General features: G+C 39.7%; 1 protein-coding gene across 4 annotated transcripts in view; it reads right to left on the bottom strand.

Moving 5' to 3' along the window:
- Nucleotides 1-22,008, bottom strand: part of ARSJ (arylsulfatase family member J) — an 83,006-nt gene extending 60,998 nt beyond the window's left edge. Inside the window, exons 1-4 of one of the 4 annotated variants that reach the window (XM_072938349.1) lie at nt 21,649-22,008; nt 20,299-20,794; nt 7,104-7,188; nt 5,156-6,826 (exon numbers count right to left, since the gene is read on the bottom strand). In XM_072938349.1, the coding sequence (XP_072794450.1) occupies nt 5,156-5,553 (398 nt within the window). In that variant the 5' untranslated portion in view covers nt 5,554-6,826; nt 7,104-7,188; nt 20,299-20,794; nt 21,649-22,008. Of the gene's footprint in view, nt 1-5,155; nt 6,827-7,103; nt 7,189-19,775; nt 19,854-20,298; nt 21,006-21,648 lie in introns of those variants that run through there. The other 3 variants (XM_072938348.1, XM_072938350.1, XM_072938351.1) reach the window with 3 other exon arrangements.
- Between the last annotated feature and the right edge of the window lie 511 nt (nt 22,009-22,519).

The raw sequence follows: 22,519 nt of genomic DNA, 5'->3' as shown, positions 1-22,519 counted from the left end.
TTTAATGATTTAAAGATCCACCTAAGTGATCTATCCAACTCCCTGCCTTTCTAATACCTCACCTTCCTCACATCTAAAGATGTTTTCCTCCATCTCATTTTAGGACCCATTCCCCTATCATTTCTAAAAACCACACTACTTTTAAAATTTTGACCCCAAGCACACATTACCCCAATTACCATTATCTATCTTTTCAGCTTTCCAAGTTTATTGTAATGTCCTCACTTCAACCCTGGACAGACAGTCAATCCATTGACCATGGCACTTTTTTTGAGAACATAAACCCCTTAAAGTCTTCTGCCTTTCTTTGCCTGGTTTAGAGTGCAAGATCCTACTCTATTCATTTGTCAAAGCTCCAAATCTAGTTAAAGCCACCTCTTCACACAAGCACCTGAACATGGAGCAAGAAAAACAAACAAGTGATGACTGGTCTCTGTTTTAATTTATGACCACAAATCTCAAATAGGCTCTCATTGCTGCCCGGTATTTTTACAGCATTTCCCTACTTAATTCACCTTCTCACTCTCCTGGAAGAATATTTTCTATCTCTGTCTTTAAACCATCAGATCCTTATTCTCATCTAGTGACCTCATTTGTTATTTCATATAGAAAGTAAGATAATTCAGTAGAGAATTACCTCATATTCTCCAAAATCAAATCTTTCGAACTCTTTGAATCTGTACACCCATACCCTCATGTTTTTCATATTAAAAAGAATAAACTGGTACAAGTAGAAGGACTTACATTCCGGATATCAGTATTTATTATAAAACTACAGTAGTTAAGAGAATGTAGGATTGGTAAAAGAATAGACAGAGACTAATGGAACGGAATAGAGTCCAGAAACAGACCCAAATATGTGCATTTATCTGATTTATAAAAAAAGTGATACTGTAGTAAAGTGGAGAAAGTATGATATTTTTAATAAATGTGTGGATCAAATAGATTCACAGATGGAAAAAATATTCTTAAACCTTGACTTATATCATACTACAAATTAATTCCAGATGAATTGTAGATGTAAACAGAAAAATAATACAATAAAACTTTAAAAAGTCCATTGTCATGATCCTAATTTAGTCAAAGATATCTAAATAGGACCTAAAGAAAAAGATTATAAATAAGGCTACAATAAAAATAAAACCCTCTGTTCATCAAAAAACATAATTAAGAGACTAAAGAAGCAAGTTACAGAATGGGAGAAGCTATTTGCAATACAAATACTTGACAAAGGAAAAGAATATAAAAATAATCACCACAAATCAATAAGGAAAAGCATTCACCTAATGAAAAAAAGGCCACAAAACTGAATAAATAACAAGGAGATATCCAAATAGCCCATAAAAATACGAAAAGATGTTCAATTTCTTTAGTCATCAGGTAAATGCAAATCAAATCATAATGGTATACCAATGCATAACAACCAGAATGACTAAAATGAAAAAGACAATGCCAAATGTTGGCCAAGATGTGACACAAATAGAATTCTCCATGCCTTGCTAATGAGAGTGTATAGTGGTAGAACCACTTTCAGTAACTGTTGGGCATTATCTATAAAAATGGAACATACACATCCTGATAACCCAGTAATCCTATTTCTTGATAGATACCCAAGAGACATGCGTACATATGTTCACCAAAAAACATATACAGGTATGTTTATGTTAGCACTATTAATAATGGCCAATGGCCCAACAATGGAAATGACCCATATGTCATTCAAGAGAATGGATGAATAAATTATAGTAGATTTATACGAAAGAACACTATTCAGTAATGAGAATAAATAAATTGTATCTACAGGCAACAATATGGATATATTTTCCAAATATTATGTTAAGAGAAATTAGCCAAATATGAAAAAAATACCTTCTCTATAATCCATTTATATGAAGTTCAAAAACAGGTAAAATTAACCTAAGTTGTGAGAAGTTGGCAGAGTGACTGCCCATGGCGAGAGGCAGGGATTCTCTTTTAAAAAGAATTAATGTATCAAATATCCTATTACAAATACACACTATTTGAGTTACCTTTGCATTTGTTAAAAATAATCATTGTGGTATTTCAAGTGGGAAAAATGAATAACAAAATAGTAAAAGTACAAAATTATTGCCAAAGATATAAATTCAGCTCATACTGCCAATCTTTCCTACTCTAAAGTCTGCATAAAACACACCTAAATTTTGCAAAACTTATAATTCTCTTTCTGAGGCCTTCACTATATTCTCTTTAAAGAAGAAATGATGTCATTTCTCCATGTCTTTATTTTAAAAACTGTAAAAAAAAAAAGTGAGAAAAGTACTTTATACTAAATGAAACGTAGGCAGCCACTTTCTCAATCAACCTTTATATCACCAGTTCAACTTTGAACATCTATAGCGTTGTTTCTCAAAGTCCAGTGTACAGAACCTCTGCATCACTACCTTTCTTGGACTCTATTGCCACATTCACATAAAATGGGGATAACAATAGTAACTACCTCCAGGAAGGTTGTAAAGATTAAATGTGATAAAAATGCATTATTTTGGAACACAGTAACTGCTCAGTAGATGCTAGCCTTTAGCAGTAACACTCTTAATTTATATTAGTGCTATTATTAGAATAACCTGACACATTTGTTAAATTTCTATTAATTTCTGGGCTCAACCCCAGACCACTGAAGCTGAATCATTGGTTGGGCTTGGAAATCTGCACTCTAGCTAGCATTTTGGCTGATTCTTTTTGCACACTCAAATTTGAAAATCAATGTCCAGACATTAGGGCTTGCTTACTTGTTCCTCACAGTTCCAATACAGGGATCTGCACACAATGAATGCTTACTGACAGGCTGACTTATGTTCAATATTGCCAGACTGATATGATGTAAATTATTAAGGAATCTGTAACTTATTATAGATTTATGCAGTATAAGGGAACAGATTTTTACATATTGACTCCAGCAAAATATAAAAGGAGGGTTGTTTTGTTTAAAGTAAATATCAAAAGTAGCTCCAGCTTCAACGACTTAAATTCTTTCTTTATAAATGTGAAGATATTTGAACCCTATCATATTTCACATAACCTATTCTTGCCCTTCATATCCCTTCAGTCCAGTTAGGCATTTTATTGCTTTTCTTTTTAACTTTAGAGGATCCAGGAAGCACAGACATGTGCTCATGCAGAGCACAAGTGACCATATCCCCAGCCTTGCATTATTACTATTAGGCCCAGAACTAGGTGTCCATAGCACTTTCTTTCTTACAGCTGTGTTCATTTAAGAAAAGTTCCAGCAATTTGTTTAAAAGGAGAACCTAAAGTGCAAATGTTTAATTCAACTGTTTAATTCAAATAGAAATTTAAGTCAAATCACAGTAGCTATTTGAACTCTTGCCCGTAAGACAGTTACACAACTTGTTGCACTGAACAGAAAAATTTAATAGGAGAATAAATCTTTTAGTGAGATGTTTGCAATGAAAGAACATGAGATTCAACCTTTGACAACAGAGGAAAATGAGGATTTACTTCCACCTTCATTTCTGCTTCATGTCATTAAGTAAACATAAAGATTAAAAGATAAAACCTAAATATTTTATCAGCACAAGATAATGTTTAGGAGTTAAATGTTCCTGTTTGCTGAAAAGTCTTAAACATATGCTCCTTTGTGAAAGATAAATTCATATAATTCAGTTACATATTTTTCAGCTACTCTTGGCTACCTGAATAAATCTAAACTCTATAAATTTAGTTGAAGAGGTTCAGGGAGCCTTTATGGCACATTTATTTCGTAAACCACATATAAGAATGTTTGGGATTAGACATGAAGAATTTGACCCCAGGCCACTGGATGGACTTGCTACTTTCCAGCCAACAATCTGCTCCTTTATAAACATAAATACCCTTGACTTTCTGATGCCACAATTAACCTTTAAAATGACTTCGAAGTACAGTGAGACTGCTTTTCTCTCTCCTTCTCAAGAGAGGGAAGGATTGGATTTTTTAACTTTCTGGCAATGATGCTAAGTTCTGACAGTTTGCTAAGCAGTGGAAATCATGTAGTAAGCAAAAGTCTCTGTAAGACAGAGATTCCTACAAAATAGTCTTTATTTTTCCAATGGATACTGGCTACTTTTATAGGATCCAATTCCAAGAACAACTTCACTGAAGCAGGGGTTCCCTAAAACTGAAAATCACAAGATTCATACACTGAAATCACTAAAGCTTTTTTCTACCTCTGTCCAGTGGCAGATGGACCACTAGTCTACTGGTCTTCTAGTTTATCTCTATTCCATACACTGAATTTGTACTTTCAAATCATTCACAATAACCTATAATTCTGACAGGATAGAGTAAAAATATGAAAATGAATAAACACTCTCAAGTGGAAGATTTAGCTATTTAGCAAAGCAATAATAATATTAAAAACACTCTGCTTAAGCATCCAACTAATCTGACTTTTCTTAGAGCTAATCAGAAAATTCTCCTGGAGGAGCAGCAGAAAACTTATGAAGTTTGACTCGTGTTGAGCATTTACCGTTGTATTTGTCCCCATCTGAGAACTGCCTTACTAATTACATATTGTCTTTCTTAGTGATCCTGTATGAGGAAATTACCTATCAAAGACTCAAACAGAGTCGTATATACAGTGGTCAGATTTTTATACTGCCTTCCATATGTTTCCTTGGCCTCTCTTTTCTCTGTGATTACCTGTAGCTTTGATTATTCAGTTCTAGATTTAAGAATGCACCAAGAGTCATGGAAGAATTTTGGTCTGTTTTTCTTATCAATGATGGTGACAGTGAATTCTGTTGTGACACCAGAAAGAAAACCTAAGCATGCTCAAAAGCCAAAATAGATTTAGAAAAGGAGAACTCTTCTGGAGACCTCTGGTTGGTAGGTGAGAGTTTACAAGTTCTGATCTCATTTTAAAACCCCCAAAGGCATTTTTACAGCAAGCTCTAAAAGCAAATTGAGACTAAACTAGTAAGGAGACTTTCAAGATCATTAAGAGGGCATGCGTTTTAATACCCGTCATAACTAAATACATTTTACTCATTCATTCATCCATTTATTCATTCAGTTCCCCATATTTTCTGCTACTTCCTTAAATTAGGAGCTGGATCTTAATAATATGCTTAAGGTATGTTCAAGGAATAAATACTGAAGCAGTAATACTTACTTTCCGGTAATAAGCTGACTCCTGGACGGTGTGCAAATAGGCTGGACATAGTAGTTCTCCAGTTTAACTCCTTCCGCAGCAAGCTTGTCAAGAGTGGGAGTCTTTATCTCTGATCCATGGTAACCCACGTCTCTAAATCCCTGATCATCCGCTAGGATGAAAATGAGATGAGGCTGGGAGATGGCAGTTATGCTGGGCTCTGGGCTGTCTCCAGCTTGAGGTCGTAAAGCCCCTTCCTCTTCCTGCTCCAAGCCCTGGCCCCAGGACAGGTAACCATAGGTGAGGAGGCTGAGGACCCAGAAGCCTGCCAGCGCCCCCATGGCTAGCATCTTTCCCGGCCAGACCCAAGCCTGCGAGGGTGGCGGAGGCAGAGGCCCCGCGCAGCCCCTGGGGGCCATTCACTTGGGTCGCAGCTGAGACTCCACGAGCAGAACCAAGTACCCTGCGCCGCAGCTGTCGCACACATGCACGCAGGAGGTGTAGACCCAACAGGCAATGGAGGGTCTCCACCTGGAAAGAAGTCCTGCGCTCAGCTGTCACCACGTCCGACAGCTTTAATCTTCCAGAGGTGATGGCTTAAGGGATGGGAAGAAGGCAAAACAAGGAGGAGTCGCTCTGCTCCATAAAATTTCACTTTCCTCCTCCTCCTCGCTCGCCAAAGCAGCTTCCGTACAAAAAGTTAATGCCTCTATCGAAAAGTTGTCAGGGGGAAAAAATCAAGTAAGGAATTGAGAGCCACCTTGGGCAGGAACTTTTCCTGGCCAGACGTGGCCAGAACTTTTCGACCTAGATGCTGAGGAGCGAGGTTCTCCCAGGCTCGCGAGCACCGATGGCTGTGAGTCGAAGGTCGGCAGTCGGTCCGGCAGTCCCCTCACCTGGAAGGCGGCTGGGAAGCTGAATCCCCGCACCTCGCTCTTAACCGGAGAGATAAAGAGCTGCCCGGAGTGGACCGGCTTCCCGATCACTTTTCTCCACTTTTCCACGGCTGTTTCTTTCGGTTCTTTAAGAGGTATTCGCCAATCTCCCCGACACTCACCAGGCGGCCAAGTGAGGAAAAGCAGCCCACTCTACTGATCTCCCTCCACTGACCACCCCTTCTCTGCAGGAACTTCGGGCAGCGGTTCCTTCTCCCCGCCGCTGGATCGCGTAGGGACCGAAGTGGGCCCCTGACTCTGTGCCCACTTCACGCCAAGCCCACTTGGTCTCCGCGGGGATGGTGCACCCGGGGATGGTGCCAGCTGCGTGCGTTTTGTCAGCGAACTTACTTAGTTTTGGCACTCGGAGTTCTTTGCTGCCTCCACCCTCTTTTTTCTCCAGTGAATCACAGAACGGTACTTTCTGCTTTAGCTCCCCCAGGAAGAGGGGGAGGGATAAAGCCAGTTTAGAAGTTCGATCGTTCCGTTTTCCTTTCCGGGAGGAGGATGGAGGCAGGGGAGGCTTTGCAGGAGAGCTAGAGAGAGCTGCACGCTGCTTAAGTCCTGCGGGATCCAGGAGGATCCGCCTGGGCTCCGGCTTCCCTGGGTTTTCCAGGCTGCCCTCCAGCTTCTGAAGAAGGGAAAAACAGCGGCGGCGGGAATGAGGAAGGGTGAAGGGAGCTTCTCTTCGTGGGTCTGTAAATGAAGAGCCCTCTCACCCATCCCGAATGCTGCGCGTGCAAACTTTTCCCAGCTTCTGAAGGGAGTGAGAGAAAAGCAGGAGAAACAACAAACTGCGTAGCACTCTCTCCTTCCTTCCTCTTCTGGTTTTCCTTTCAGTCCCCCCATACACACCACCCCGCTATTTTTCCTGCTTCTTTTATCCCCGCCTTTTTTTTTTTTTTTTAAGTCGCGACTACAAGTTGAATTTCCTTTCCCTGTTGCTGGCCCTTACTGCCTGACTTCCTCCTTAGCGTGTCCCTACGTGAAGATATTGAAATCGCCTCCTCCTTCTTACCTCTCCCCAAACTTACCCACAGCGTGTCACCAGCCAAGAAAGTTGGGAGGAAGAGGAGTCACACATTTCACCCTCAGGAACCTCGAGGCCAGTCTGCACTCCTGCAGTAAAGAAACCACCATTTCCCACCTAGAAATCTGATGAACTTCGTCCCGCTCCCCTGACGTTTTTTTAAAATAACTATGTGGAGTAAAGCAAAAGTTTGTCCTGAATGTGAAGATACGCCTGCTTTTGCTAGAATTGTAGGTTTTTAAAGCCCTGCTCAAAGTCAGGAAGGGGATTTATAGTATCAGTAGGGGAGGTAATCCATGCCAAGAGCCACTGAGACTTGCCCTTTTCCCCCCCTCAACTTTATCCAAGTTATTTATTGAGCACCTACTATGTGTTGGCACAAAAAAGTCAGGTTCTCCCAGTTGCCTAAGCGTAAGTCTAGATTTCACTTAGCCATTTATTTATTTATTTACATTTATATTTATCTATTTACTTACTTATTTTATTGAAGTGTAGTTTATTTACAATGTTATATTCTACCCTGTTGCTAAAATTCCTGTTAAGTTTCTGGGCAAAACATTTGTAAAATGGAAACTTAACACTTTTGAAACTTGCAGTGTGCTCTTTGCAGTTAATTTTGCTAACATGTGTAGCCTTCTACTAGTCTGTTCTCTTCCCTGAGGCCATTCTGGTTAGTCTGTGGAGAAATGGGCAGTTTTAGAAGTCCTGCTTGGAAATGTGATCTTAGCAATTCTGTGAATTAAATCACCAAATATGTAATGAGTAAACTGAGTATTGGGAGACTGAAAGCACTGTGAGGTAATGCTCCTGGTTTTGCGGGCCTAACCAGGTGCTTGAGTAGAAAAGATGCAATAAATATTCAGATCAATCCAGCTACTTTTAATTGGGGAGAATCAATGATATAACACAAGAAGTGTCCATGTGGCTATGCAGGAAAGAGGTCCATTTTCAGTTCAGATTTCAAACGAGTTAAAAAAAGAAAGTTAATATTTATAAAATACTTACCATGTGCTAACCACAGTACTCTATATACTGATAAACATATGTATATATGCTTTAAGTATTTATATACTGTTCTAGCGTTTTATACAGTTTACCTCCTTTCCTTCTCCACCAACCTTGTAAGGTATTAACCGATTCAACAAGTATTTGAGGAGCTGGGCCAGTGGTAGAGGCTGAGAACATAATGGTGATCTAAGTTAGGCACAGCCTCTGTTCTAGTGAAACTTACACTGTGGTGGGAAAGAAATATACTCATCAACTAATTATCCCCAAACTCCATTACCTACTATGTTGTACTACTCTGAATAAGTATTCAGACAAATACTCAAAAGAGAAGGAACAAAATTTAATGAAATTTTAAAGCAAAGAAAGCTGACTTAGACTGGGTGTGGTTAGTGGGTGAGGTGGTACTGAGAAGTGACCTTTAAACTGGAGGAGATATTATTTTGTTTGTTATCCCCTTTTTGCAGGAAATTTAGACTTGGAAATCTGTCTGACTTTAAACTCATGTTTTTCAAAAGCTGTTCTTCCCACAAGTGGCTTTAAGATCTTTTCCAGCCACACAGCGCAGAAAGAACACAGCTGCTAGAGTCAGAGAATCCTATTAATCTCCATACAAGGAATGCAGACTCTCCACACTTATGACAGAAAGGCAGGACTCAGCCCTCAAAAAGTCATTTCTGGAGTAAATAAGACTAATGCTAAGGAAGACTAAGAACTACTTACAATTAGTAATAAGAGCTAAGAAAGAAGAATGGTCATGGCATGGTAGACCAAATGACATGTAACTCAAAGAGGAAAATTCATCAGCTGGGTGCCCAATCCACAGTAGGAAATAGGGAAGAGTTGTTCTCATGTCTGTAAGGAAGACTTGAGAACAGTATCAGAGGCTGTTGAATGCTCTATGCTTTCTTGTACATATCCTGGTATTATAAAAGTACAAAAATTCATATTTTTAACTATAGGATTGGTTTTCATGCACTCTAAGCAACACTCTTAACATCCTCATGAAATCCCAAGTTAAGGACCCTCTGTAACCTAAGAGTTCTTTCCTGACTTTAGAGCTAGCATTTTGGTGTTCAGGCATCAGTTTCCCTAGTGGAATCACATCTTAGGTGTATTTTTGCACTCCTCTAGTTAAGAAATGACTATATAAAAACTAAAGGTAACCTTTGATTCAGTTTTAAAAAATAAGAAAAGTAGAATTGCTTAGAGATGTAATTAGTGTGGTCTGATTATTCAGTTGAAGCTTAATCAGGAGGTGGGACTGAAGTCATGCTTTATAAAGTGTGATAGAAATTTAGGAAGGAGGAGGAGAAGTTAAAGGAAGGACATTTTAAGCAAAAGAAAAGAGAAGACCAACTGGCTGAGACACATTTGTGCTGGAAGAGTTTGGGAAATAATACTAGAAAGTTCAGGTGACACCAGACATTGAGGGTCTTTGACATTAAGGACTGGAACGTGATTTTGGGGGAATTAGGAGTGATGAGGTTCTTTAAACAGGACATAAGATGATAAAAAATATTCTATTAAATCTTATTAAATCATTTCTGGGATTTACAGAGATTGAGGGCTGCAAGTGAATTGCCTCAGTCTGTAGAAGTTTGAAGAGTTGTAATTTTAACCTGAAAGTATGCCATCTGATGGGAGATGGGCATTCATTCAAAGTTTAGAAAGGAACACAAAGAACAAAGAAATAAGGGACACAAGACAGGATGTCCTTTGATTGGATAGTGTTAAAGAAGAAAAGAGTGGGTAGATTGGCAGGATGGTCACTACCAGAGAGGGGAGATCAGAATAAGTCACCACAGTGTGGCCTGGGGCTTCTCAGGGGACAGACCAAGGGTAGTGAATGGCGAGGGGTGGAGGGTGGAATGAAGGAGTGGATATGAGGAACCTATGGGTAAAAAGAGAAGCTAAGAAAATCACAGATGAGCTGTGAAATAGGTAGTTGCACAGTATTTCTTTGAAACATTTATGTTACTCTTCAGCATAAAGATATTTCCTCCCATTTTGAATGGACAGAATTGCCCTACCTTGCAAATTGCATACACCAACATTTGTTTGTTTGCTTTGCCTAGTAGGGCAGCATGCCTGCTACACTATATTCTTTTCTTCTGTAGGTATTTGCTTTCAATAAACATGTTCTCAGATGCTTACAAGATACAGCTAATTTTTAAATACAGGTTTAAAAGAATGTGACAGTGGTCAATCCAGGGATTTACAGACTATTAAAAAGATTTAAAATCCTAATTGCTGCTTGTTTGGGTATATAAAAATGAAAGGATGTCACCAAGTTTAAATTCATACACAAAGTGTCTAAAACATATGTCTGTCCTAAAACAGAGATCTTAACATTGATCCCATATAGTAAACTCCTCATTAATCATTATTAACTTTTTATTACACTATAGAACTAAGGCTACTTTGAGCCATTGAATTATCACAAGAAACAACGGGTCTCTGAATAAGATCCGGTAGGATGCTTTAAAAAACATGGTTTGGTAATTAAGTTAAAATCACCTCCCTTTTTTTGAAAGTCTGTTGAAACAAGCTGTAATAATTTATAAAGGAAAGGTGAGACACTAAAGTTTCAATTATGTATAAATGTAGCTACCCAAAAGTAACAAGGTTTTCAACATTAGAAACTCAGAAAATCTGAACTGTCAAAGAAGGGATCTTTCTTCCATTCTATAAACATCTTTATGTGAAAGCAGACTTTTAAACAAAAGTTTATAATGGGAAAAACTGATAATTTCTATAATTTAAAAATCTGTTTTTATTGTTTAAATTGTAAATAAAATTCTGTATTATTTACATAGCAATTTTCTGTTTAGAATATTAGTTCCTAAGCCTAGCTGCTTCTTAGAACCCTTTAAAGATTTTTATTTTACAGAAATTCACAGTTCCACCCAAACTGTAAATTCAAATATCCAAAGTCTGAAAATATCTACATTAGAAAAAACTTTCCAGGTGATTCTTGTGTGTATTGAGTTTTGAACACCACTGATCTAAAGCATCAAAAAGTTTTAATGTGATTGCTTAATGGATAATGGTGCCATCTACCAAATATAACATGGGAAACACAGCTGAAAAATAGGTGGGTAAGTCTAGAGTCAGAACATCTGAGGACTAAGCACCTAGTTTCTGCAAGACGGCGGAAGAAGTACAGTTGGGATATGGCTAAGCCACTAGGATCTAGAAAAGAAGGGTGAGGAATTAAAGCCTAAGTAGGTGGGTGAATACCCACTCAGAGACAACAGTCTGTGCAGGCACTGCTGGATTTAGAGACACTCAAAGGGAAGACCAGCAGGAAAAGCTATCATCGTAAGTCCATCTCCTCCACTGTGATATCTTTGGATAAAATTCCTGGTACTCTCCCTGTGGCATGGGCCAAAGGTGTAAGGTGCTGCCTGAGACTGGAGTAATCTGGTGTCTGGTCTCAGTGGGCTGAGATGTGAAATCCGGAGTCAATGCTAATCAGTAAGAGTAAGTGCCTGATCTGGAATCCAGGAAGTAGTATATTCCTGACCATGGATTTTATGAATTTATAACAGTCATATGAATTTAAGAATATAAGAATCATACGAATCAAAGAATAAAAATTGTATGAATTTATAAGATAATAAATAGTAAAATCAATAGAATTTGGTGACTAGAGAAAAGAATGAGGGAGGAATGAATGATTATACCAAGTTTCTGGTTTGGAGACATTGACTGAATGGTGGTACCATGTGTAATGGTAGGAGTCATGAAAGAACTAGCAGGTTTGTGGAATAGATGGCAAAAAATTACTTTAGTATTGGTGAATTTGAGGTCTGTGAAGCATCTCAATGGAGGAGTGTGGCAGATAGGAGGATATGTGGGTCTACACTCCAGGGAACAGGGCAGAACAGAAAATTTCATTCACGTCTAGATAGTGTGGGTAAAATTTCCCAGGGAAAGGAGTACAATGGGAGCATGAAAGGGTCTAGGATAGAACTATTGAAGGATAGGGAAGATGAAACAGGGTCCACAAGGAGATCAAGAAGAAGCAAGAGAAATATAACTACAAAGAGGGCAACATTTATTGAATGTTACTCGGTAATGGCATGGTGCCAGCGCCAGCATCACATGATGTGGTTTTCCATGAACTGTCTGAGTGCTCTTCACAACTATATCTTTATTTATGCAGATAAGTGCTAATATTACCACTTTATGTGTCAGGAAAACAAGGTTGAGCTACACAAAGTGGTTACACAAAGGAGTGGGAAGTAAGAGAAGGACATCAAAGAGAATAGAATATCAAATAGCCAAGGGCCAGAGAACCAGCACACCAAGAAGTAGGAGGTCAAGAGTCAAGAGTGAAAAGGACAGTGAGATGCAGAACACAGTAGGTGTTAGTTCACTGCAGTAAGTACTCTTTAGTTTACTAAAGTTTTTTTACCTATCTGTGTGTACCAACACTGACAACAATAGAGTTCTAAGATTTTGCAGTATTGATGAATAAAGTAGGTTTGAAAAGAAAACAAAGTTTTAGTTCAAAATCTATAAAGAAAACCCCCGATAATCATCCAATAATATAAATGTTAGAATGACTAAATGAGACCTATGTAGAGTTCCTACAAAGTACTTACACTGAGATAAAAAAAAATTGGAATAAATAGTTCGAATAAACTTTCTTCAAAACTAAGGACCAAATGTTGTAAAGAGAGTAAAAGGCATGTACTCTGGAGCCATTCTGACCACTTGCTAGCTAATAAGTTAATCTCTCTTTGCCTCATTTTTCTCATTTGTAAAATGGGGGTAAGAATAGTACCTACTTGATAGTGTATGTGGCATATTACTTAGTTGTTGTGAAACAATGCTGCTTTAACAAACCACTCCAAAACTCAATGGCTAAAAGCAACAGCTTCCTAAGTTTCGTGTCATTCAACCAAAACTTCAATTTGTTGATAATGCAGAACTCAACATAAGGCAATCCCCAAAAGAAGAATAACAAGAAGTCCCCAGCCTTACCAGATAATAGAACATATTGTACTACAATAATTAAATGCTGATTAATGAAAGAAAGAAGAGATCAAAAATGGATCTGATGTTATCGGAAAACAATATGGGAAAATAAACTTTTTGAAATGAGAGAAAGGGTAAGCATTCACAGTGATGACCATAGTATTTGGATAATTATGTGACCACACTAAAAAAAAATGAATAATTATCACACACCAAGAGAAAAAAAATATATCTAGTTGATACTGGAGAGCTTAAAATATATATTTAAATGAAAAGAAACCCCAATAGAAAATTTAATTGACTATATGTCAGATGTGGGAGGAAATTATTCTCTTTTCAGTTTTGAAGTGATATAGACATCACAATGGTAAAAGATTGATTATGAAATACTTTTAACAGACTATTAAATCAGAAGTTTCAACAGAGGTGCCAAGCTTCAAGCTGGGATTTTCCGAAGAGGTATGCCAGAACAAGATACCAGTTTTCAAAGGAGATTATTAAAAACCAGTTTGACAACTCTTAAAATTCTTACTCCTGCCAAGGTAATAAAGGGCCAGAGTGTGTGGAGACTGGAGAGGATTTGTGAAGACATTTTAATAAAGTTGTTGATGTGCCATGAGAAAGCCTAAACCTGCCTACATGGGCCTGAGGTGGAAGATACTGACTCTGAGATTCTGTGGTCTGGCTGCTGCTTGAGAAAGCCCAAAGACCAGCTGCCAATGAACCAGAGGAAGAGAAGAGTTTACAGGGGCTGGTCAGCTCTGTAAAGATTTGCTGGGGCAAAGGATGATGGAGTGTTCCCTGAGAAGCAGGTGTGGACCATATGTGAAAGGAAGCAGGTCTACAATTGTCTCAGGTCCTATTCAGGAAGGCCTCCTACAGACTCAGGCAGACTTCCATAAAGAGAATCAAGGGGTAGCTGTCTATTCTGAGGGGCTGACTCTTGAGAATATGCCTAGAGATGCCTGTTCCCATGTCAAAGGAATTGCAGATAAGATTGTCAAAGGTTGGTTGGTGAGGGGTTCATGTGAGAAAAAGTCACCCCTGAGCACCTGCCAGGCCCAGATATATCAGGGGGTCATTCAAGAACTTACTTGACTCCCTTACCTATTCCCATGCCACCTCTCCCTGCACACTGATCCTAGAGGAGTAGAAGTTGAAGCTAACAAACTAGGGAAGGAGGAGTGGAAATACTAGGCAGGGAACAGGGAACCAGAGAATCACTCTAGGTTTCCAGGCTGAAGTAGTACTGATCTGGGGAAGGAACAAAAGATTTACTTTAAATGAAGGTTAGCATTTTCCTAATTATATATGGCTGGGCATCCTAATTTTGAATTCAGATTAGGTTTTGTGATATATGGCTTCCAGAAGACTATTTGTTATTTGGGGATGACTCCAAAAGTCTGAAGGCAAGAGAAGTTAGGCCCACAGAATTTAAAGGACACTGAGAAATAAAAACAAAGTTGTAAAAACCTGCTGTTTGGGCAGAAATTTTAACAGTATGAAATTTTAACAGTAAGAAAATTTAACAGTATGAAAATTAATTACAAAACTAAATCCTAAAGGGAAATAAACTGGTAAGATATTTCTCATACTATAGCAAGAAGAGAGATCATATGTTTTCCATATAAAGAGTTCATTCAAATTTATAAGAAAAATACTTTGACCACCAATAATAAGTATGTAAAGAATTAGGGTAAACAATTAATGCAAATAGAAGTGGATCAAATGAAAGTAAAACTATTTATCTTATTTGTAATAAAAAGAATATAAAGTAAAGCAGACTATAATAAATTTTTATACTTACTAAGTAAAAATAATGGTAATGATATATAACATTAGTAAGATTGTGGTTAAATTGGCACTTGCTGAAGGCATTGGTTTGCTATATCCTTTAAAAAATTAGCATGGCAATACATAACACAATCTCACGTCACAAAGCACACAAATATCTCAGCGTGTTAGCTCAGTAATAGTATTCTTTGACACTTATCCTAAGAAAATAATTCGGTAGAACAAAACAGGTATATTGATGAAAACAGTCATGGGACCACTATTTCTAGTAGAGGGAGTGAAGACAATTTCGCATGACACAAAGAGAATGGAAACCTAGAAGTTCTGAATCAGCTGTGGTTTCATGGTCAAGTTCTTCCTTCTACCTGTTTGTGATTTTCTGAGCCTTGGTGACCTCAAGTAAAAATAAAGAGTAAAATGAATTTTAGCCCTAAAATCATATTCTTTGTTTTACCTTTATATTCCTTTTCTCTCTCTCTTTAATAAAAGTATAGGATTTCCAGGCCTTAAGCCTATTGGACACCAGCTAAATAGATGAAGTCAGATTTCAAAACAGAAGACAAATGGAAGAATTTGTCTCTTCAAAGAGTACTATAACGTCTTCTCAGAGCGAAATTACACATATGTATTCACTGTAGGTTCATATATCTTGTTTTGTTAAAAAAATCCTCAAATTTTGTAAATATGTTACTTCTTTCCTTACTTGAAAAATAAAAGGTTATCTGAAGACTAGATTCAGGTTCTAGTTCTGCTACCCACCATGGTGCAAGGTCTTTGAGTTTCAGTGTTCTCAGCTGTCAAAAAAGAAAATAATACTTTCCCTATCTACTTTTAGAAGGTAGTTTAAAAACCAAATTGAGATTATACATATGAAAGTGTTTTGACATCATCAAGCACATATACGTGTTGGTCCCTCATTTCCTCCCAGTTTTCTTAATTTTTCTAACTTGAGAAAACCCTTTGCCTCTAAGGACTCCTGAGTAAATGAATGAGTCGGTGTCCATTTGAAAAGAATGGGTGGAACGCTGAACATAAGCCAGTGGTTGTAGAATAGTCTGGTTAACTTTCCACATAAAAATAAGAGTTATGGATACTAATCCACCACCAGCCAAGAGCAACCCGTAGTGAAAAGGCCCACCCCTAACATAGCAGAGCTGGTGTCAAGATCGAAAACAGAGGCTAATATGCCATATATCTAAATACTTAATAGTTGTAAGTCAAGCTAATAAATTGTTAAATAAAATAGGTTCTACTCTCCCATCCACAATAAATTCCTCTGGTTGGCTTCAGTTTGAAATCTCTGACTTCATCAACTCAGCTGGTGTCTAACTTGTTTCTGCTCTAGATATCCTGCATTTTCATATTATAGAAAGACCAAAGGAATATACATGGGAAACAAAGATATCATTTGAGAGCTGGAGGGTATATCCACATTCAAAATGATCTGAAGCCTATCAAGATTGTAATTCCTGCACTTGTTAGAGTTCCCTGTCATTAGTTGTGGCTTGGGTGGTCCCCAGTTCATACACCTCTTTCTGTTCTTGCTCTTGCACCAGAAGGCCCTTAGATACCTAGTGTGTAGATACAACAGACCACATGATCAAACTGTCCACAGCCCCCCCCCAAAACAGCTCTGTCTTGTTTACCCCTTGATCCTGGGAGCTTACTATAGCTGTGGGGTCCACCCTCAGAACAGACCTACAGAAGGGATCTTTTTTGGGGCCTCAGACACTCCAAATGTGATGTAAAAGAGGGCATGTGGACTCTGGGTGGGCTTCCTGCTCTCTGGGAAGGAGCAGAACTGGAGGAGGGCCAGAGAGTAGGCCCTTTACAGGGTAGGATCTGGGGCAGGTGCTCCTCTTGCCCAGGTATAGAGTACTATTTCTGGCTTTTTGATTTATCAGCTTCTTTAATTCCCCAATCTACTTACCTCAACTTTAACCACCCTTAGGCTCAGTTTCACTTTGGGCCTCCTAATTCCTCAAAATGGGAAATTGTTGCTCATGCCCTACTTCTAATTTCATTCCTACCAAATATTTTTATTTGTTATCATTCTTTCAGTGGATGATCATTTCCTTTCTTAACTTGTTCAGGCAGGCCCATCTACTACTTTTCCTTTCACTCAGCTCACAGTCTTTTGATTCATTTCAAAGATACCCTCATGTCTTTACATCTTTGCTCTTTCCTTCCTCCTGCCTTGCCATTCGTTCAACTATCCCCTATTGAGGGCCCACTTTTGGTCAGCCATTGGAGATACATACAAGGCATAAGACATGCATGGCCCATGCTTTCATGGAGATTGCAGCTTACTGGGAAAATGGTTACAATCATGATGAGTGCTATGAAGGTGGTGTGTATAGTTCTATGAGAGTCTAAAACAGGAGTTTTAACCTGTATGGGAGCAATCACACCCCAACTTTAGGTAAACAGTTCTCTTTTTCTTTTCTGTGGCTTCCATGATGCTGAGTAATGTTTTATTTCATGCTATTCAGTCTCAGCAGAGTCTTTCTTGCTGTTTAGTTATTCTTTTAATCTTTTTAAAGGTTCTCTCCTATACCTTTGAAGGCTAAAATGTAATCAATGTAAGATAGGCTGTGATGTAATTGTCACTGACATGTGGTAATCTCATGCCAGAAGGATATAGCCAAATTTAACAGAGAAAACATAACATATGTAGGTTTTCTCCTTCATATTGGAGCCTAGATATCCATCTTCTATTCAGACCTACATGAATTGTCTCCTAAGAATCATCACATTTATTTGCCTTGATTCGTATCTTATTGATTGAACTTTCATTAGTAGTCACAGTATAAGGAAAAGAGAAGGCAATTACCGTTACTAGCAAATGTAACCTATCTGGCTACTGAAAATATAAATACACTTCAAAATAATAAATTGGCCTTCTGATTTTTTTTATTGCTTTCTTGTAGTTTTGGTTAGTGTAAATTACTCTCACATAAATTGCTAATATGCTCACGCTTGGATGAAATAATGCAACAGAGCTGGAGTTTCTGAACCTAGAATGTTGAGAATGTACCCTGAATCCATGGTAATATTATTGATGCCATAAAACTAGGATGAGCTGTTAATCTTTAGGTTTACTTCTGAAACTGCTTCCTATAACACTGTATCAACTATGGATACTAAGAGAGAGGAGAAGGAGGACTGAGGGAAGATCCCTAGGGTTTCTAAGTGCTATGATCTGACTGTTTATATCGCCCCAAAATGCATTTGTTGAAATCCTAACCTCTCAAAGGCGATAGTAGTAGTAGGTGGGGCCTTTTGGAGGTGCTTAAGCCTTGCGGGTGGAATCCTCATGGAGATTAGTGCCTTATAAAAGAGACTCCAGAGAGACCCCTAACTGCTTCCACCATGTAAGGACATAGTAAGAAAGCGCTGGATATGACCAGAAGAGGGCCTTCACCAGAACACAACTATGCTGGGACTTTGATCCTGAACTCCTAGTCTCCAGAACTGTGAGAAATAAATTTATGTTGCCTATAAGCTACCTAATCTGTGGTATTTTGTTATAGCAGCCCAAATGGACTAAGACACTAAGTAATGAAAAGAAGTTGGTGCCCATCTTTGTTCCACATATAACTTAAAACATCAAGATCCCATATAATTATAAGTATAAGGAAATTCAACTTAGTAGTGTTATTTCCATTATAACTACTTTAATGCCTTTTGAAATTTCAAATACCAAAAATTTCATTTTTTCTGCAATGATAGTGATATCTTGACTTTTTTTTTAAGGCTTAGCCTCCTGTGCAAACTGGTCATAAATTCTTCTCACTTCTGTATGCTGCCCTTTGCTGAGCTCCTCCCATCAAGAGGAGGAATCAATTTTTCCCTCCTTGACTATGTGACTTGCTGTGTTCAATTAAACACAAGTACACTTAATGTAAACATAGGTTTAAAAAGTGCTTGTACTTTGGGACTTGCCTTTGCTCTTTCTGTTTTTCAGAACCTTGAGATGCTACGGGTAGAAACCAGAACTAGCCTAGGGAGGATGGGAAACTGCACGAAGCAGAGATGAGATGTCTTCATTCCAAAGATGAAGCTTGATAGACCTAACTAGCTATGAATGAGGCCATCTTAGATAAGTAGCTCCAGCTGAGTTAACTTCTAACCACAGAGATCTACCAAGCTGGCCCAGACCAGGAGAATTGCCCAGCTTACTTAAAGAATCATGAGCAAATAAAATGGCTGTTATTTAAAGTGACTCGTTTGGGTGTTGTTTGCTATACAGCAGCAGTCACCATGCCATGGTTAATTTGGCTCTGCCCATACCCAGACCATGATACAAAGCCTGACAACAAAGGGTCAGGATCAATGGATGCTCTTCCTAAAAGAGAACCATCCTGTAGTGAGAATGGAAAGACCAACAAGGACTGATTCCAGGGACCAAAGTGAGGAAAAAAACAAGTTGAATGGCTTCTTAGAAAGGAGATGCAAAACTACAGAAAAAAAGTCACCTGGAAATAAAAGTTATGAATCTCATGTACATGGTAGAAAGTCTATTCTGACCTTAACTTTTGACATATAATAAAAGGGCCTATTTGAAAGAAATCCCTTCAATATTATGCATACAGAGTTTCAACATATTTTTGGCACATATCAATAAATACTTGTGGAAAAGAAGTGAATTCAATGAATATTTCTCCATTAGGATTTTTTAGGATTTAATAATACCATACTGTCCAGTGCTATCCACTTTTAAAAGATTATTTGATGTCAGATTTTCTGAGGGTCATAAACATAATACCATCCTCATGATATTTTTCTTTAAGGGATTACAGATTACTATGTAGCATTTTTTTGCCCTAGAGAACATGAATTGGGCATGGAGAATGAGATGATTTTATGAAAGCATTGTGCACAGTACCTGGTAGGATGTGATATGCTCACCAACTCTAACACTCATTGAATGGCTTACTGGTACTGGGCTCTTCTTTGCGCTATGTGTGTATTAACATATTTAATCCTTCCATTAGCCTTATGAGTAGGTACTGTATTTATCTCCATTTTATAATTAAGGAAACTGAGACAGAGGGAAGTAACAAGTCATACCGTTAATATATTGGAACAGAGATTTGAACACATTCAGTCTGGCTCCTAAGCCATCTTTCTTAAATCCTTTTTTTTTTTTTTGAGCACTTTCTTATTTCAGGAATTTCACTAAGGTTTTTCCAATAAGAGACAAGCTCATCAATGCTCATAACGTTCTCTGAGGTGCCACTGCCATTTGCATTTTACAGCAGCTGCTCAAAATGTGCTAGTTTTGTGTCCCTCCTTCCTCTCTTTTCTCCCCCCCCCCTTCCCCTTCTGCTCTCTTTGCTCCTGATTCTGCAGTGACTGGAAGAGAGCCTGTCTCCCAGTGCACCCAACCTTTCTCTGCGTGCTCTCACCTGAGCTGCCTGGCGCCACTCCTTGTTCTGCTTCATTTAGTCTGCTGTTGAACCCCTGCAGTGTATTCTTCAGTTAAGTTATTGTATTCTTCAGCTCTGTGACTTCTGTTTGGTACTTTCTTACATTTTCTCTTTGTCGAAGTTCTCACTGTTCATCCATTCTTCTGCCAAGTGCAGGGAGGATCTTATGACAATTATGTTGAACTATCAGGTAAATTACTTATCTCCATTTCATTAAGGTTTTATTTTGAGGTTTCCATCTTGTTCTTTTGTTTGGAATATATTCCTTTTCTCATTTTGCTTGATTCTCTGTGTTTGTTTCTTTGTAGTAAATGAAACAGCTACATCTCCCAGTTTTGAAAGAGTGGCCTTGTGGAAGACGAAACTTACCATTCAATCTTGCCCTAGCTCTTGGTTGTCTCCTCGAACCTTTGTGGTTGTCCAAGCAGTCTATTTTACTTTTAATAGCTCCCAGTTGTTGAGGGCATGCCAAAACCTGTCAGTGTCCCAAAGGAAAAGATCTCAGCACCTAGTTTCAGGCTGATTGGAAGACAGACCCTCAGGCAACAGCTTTTAAAGCATGCAAACATATATAGTCCTGCGGGGCCGTAATTGTAAATCTTTCTACCTCCAGACCAGGCAATCTGGAGGTGCCCCTGGGTGACAGGTGTGAAAATCTGGGCTCCAAATGAGTGTATAAGCTCCTATCTGGGAGATATGAGCCAGCTGGAATGGGGCAGAGGAAAAGCACAAAGTTGGTGTCCCTGAGCCTGTGTTTCCTGAGACCACCTCCATAGCCTCTAGATCTGTGGCAAACCTAAAGCCTGCCCCTCAGGCTGGAGCTCCAGGACAAGTAAACAAGCCTTTCACAGAAAGGCTGGGGATGCATTTCAGTCTGTGCAGTGCCCTGGGGGTGGTAGCCTGCCAAGAACTCTCTCTCCAATTTTTACAGTCCCCTGGGGCCCAGGAATGCAAGCCCCACGGGCCACCGGAACCAGGTGATAAGGGGCATCCCCTGGGCAGCAGCCTCAAAAACTGGGAAACCAGACACACGTGAGAGTTTTCTCCTGGAGATGCTGTCGCCCTGGAGCAGGGCAGAGGGAGTGAGGACAGCGCTCACCCTCTGAGCTCCCAGGGAAGGTCACAGTCGGCCCTTAGATGTGTGTTGAATTAGAAGCCTGCCCCTCAAACTGCAGCTCTGCTTATAAGCTTACAGGCCTCTTTTCACAGAAAGCTGGGCTCCTGGCTCTGCTGCCTCTGGCCATGCCTTGAGAGTGGTAGCGGTCTAAGAACTCTTTCTCCCTTGGTCATAGTCCTCTGAAACCTATGAGAATAAGCCCAACCGCTCACCAGAGCCAAGTGATGTAGGGGTGTCCCCTGGCAGCAGCTGCAAAAACCAGGGCGCCAGACAGGGGTACAAACTCCTTCCTGGGAGATGCCAGGGAGCTGGAGTGAGGAGACGGGAGCACCCAGACGGCATCCTGGCCTCTGTTTCCTGACAGCACCTTCGTAGCCTGTAGAAGGTGCCGACCAGAAAAGCCTGCTCCTCAGAAGAAAAAAACAGGCCTCTTTCCCAGAAAAGCTGGAGGTCTGCTTCAGTCAGCACCGTGGGGGTCGCAGTCAGCTGAGCAGTGTCTCTCCGATTGCTGCAGTCCCGTGGGTCCCAGGAACACAAGAATCCTGGGCCTCCAGAGCCAGGTGATCAAGGGATGTCCCCTAAACTGCAGCCGCAAAAATCCGGGGCACCAGACGTGTGTAAAAGTTCTCCTGGCGCCCTGGAGCGCGCGGAGGGACAGCCTGAAGATGGCGCCCACCGAAGGGAAAAATGGCGCCAGGCGGTGTTAGCAAGGGGGAGGGGGCGCTCCTCCGAGCCCGGGGGGAACCCTGACAGGCCCTGACCCTCTGGTGGAGGCTTTAACGTCAGCAACTGAACCTCCACCTACAGTCCGCTGCTTCTGCACTGGGTCCTGGGGCGAGTGGGTCTATGCGGGACCTTGAAGAGCAGTTTCTAACTCCCTGCAGAGTCCGGGGGTCTCATGGACGTGACCCCATTGGTTTTCAAATATGTTTCAGGGGTTCATCTCTCAGGTGCAGGCCTTAAGAAGCTGAGAGGCCTGATGCAGTGTACGAACCCTTTGCTCCTCAGACCGACGCTCTGGACTTCTGAGTTCCTTCGTGACTGTGGGTCCCGGAAGGGGCGTGGTTATCGCGAGACCCATGC

This window comes from Vicugna pacos, chromosome 2, assembly GCF_048564905.1.
Source record: "Vicugna pacos chromosome 2, VicPac4, whole genome shotgun sequence".
NCBI lineage: Eukaryota > Metazoa > Chordata > Mammalia > Artiodactyla > Camelidae > Vicugna > Vicugna pacos.
The sequence above is the reverse complement of the archived record's forward strand: the minus strand, read 5'-3'. Positions and strand labels throughout refer to the sequence as shown.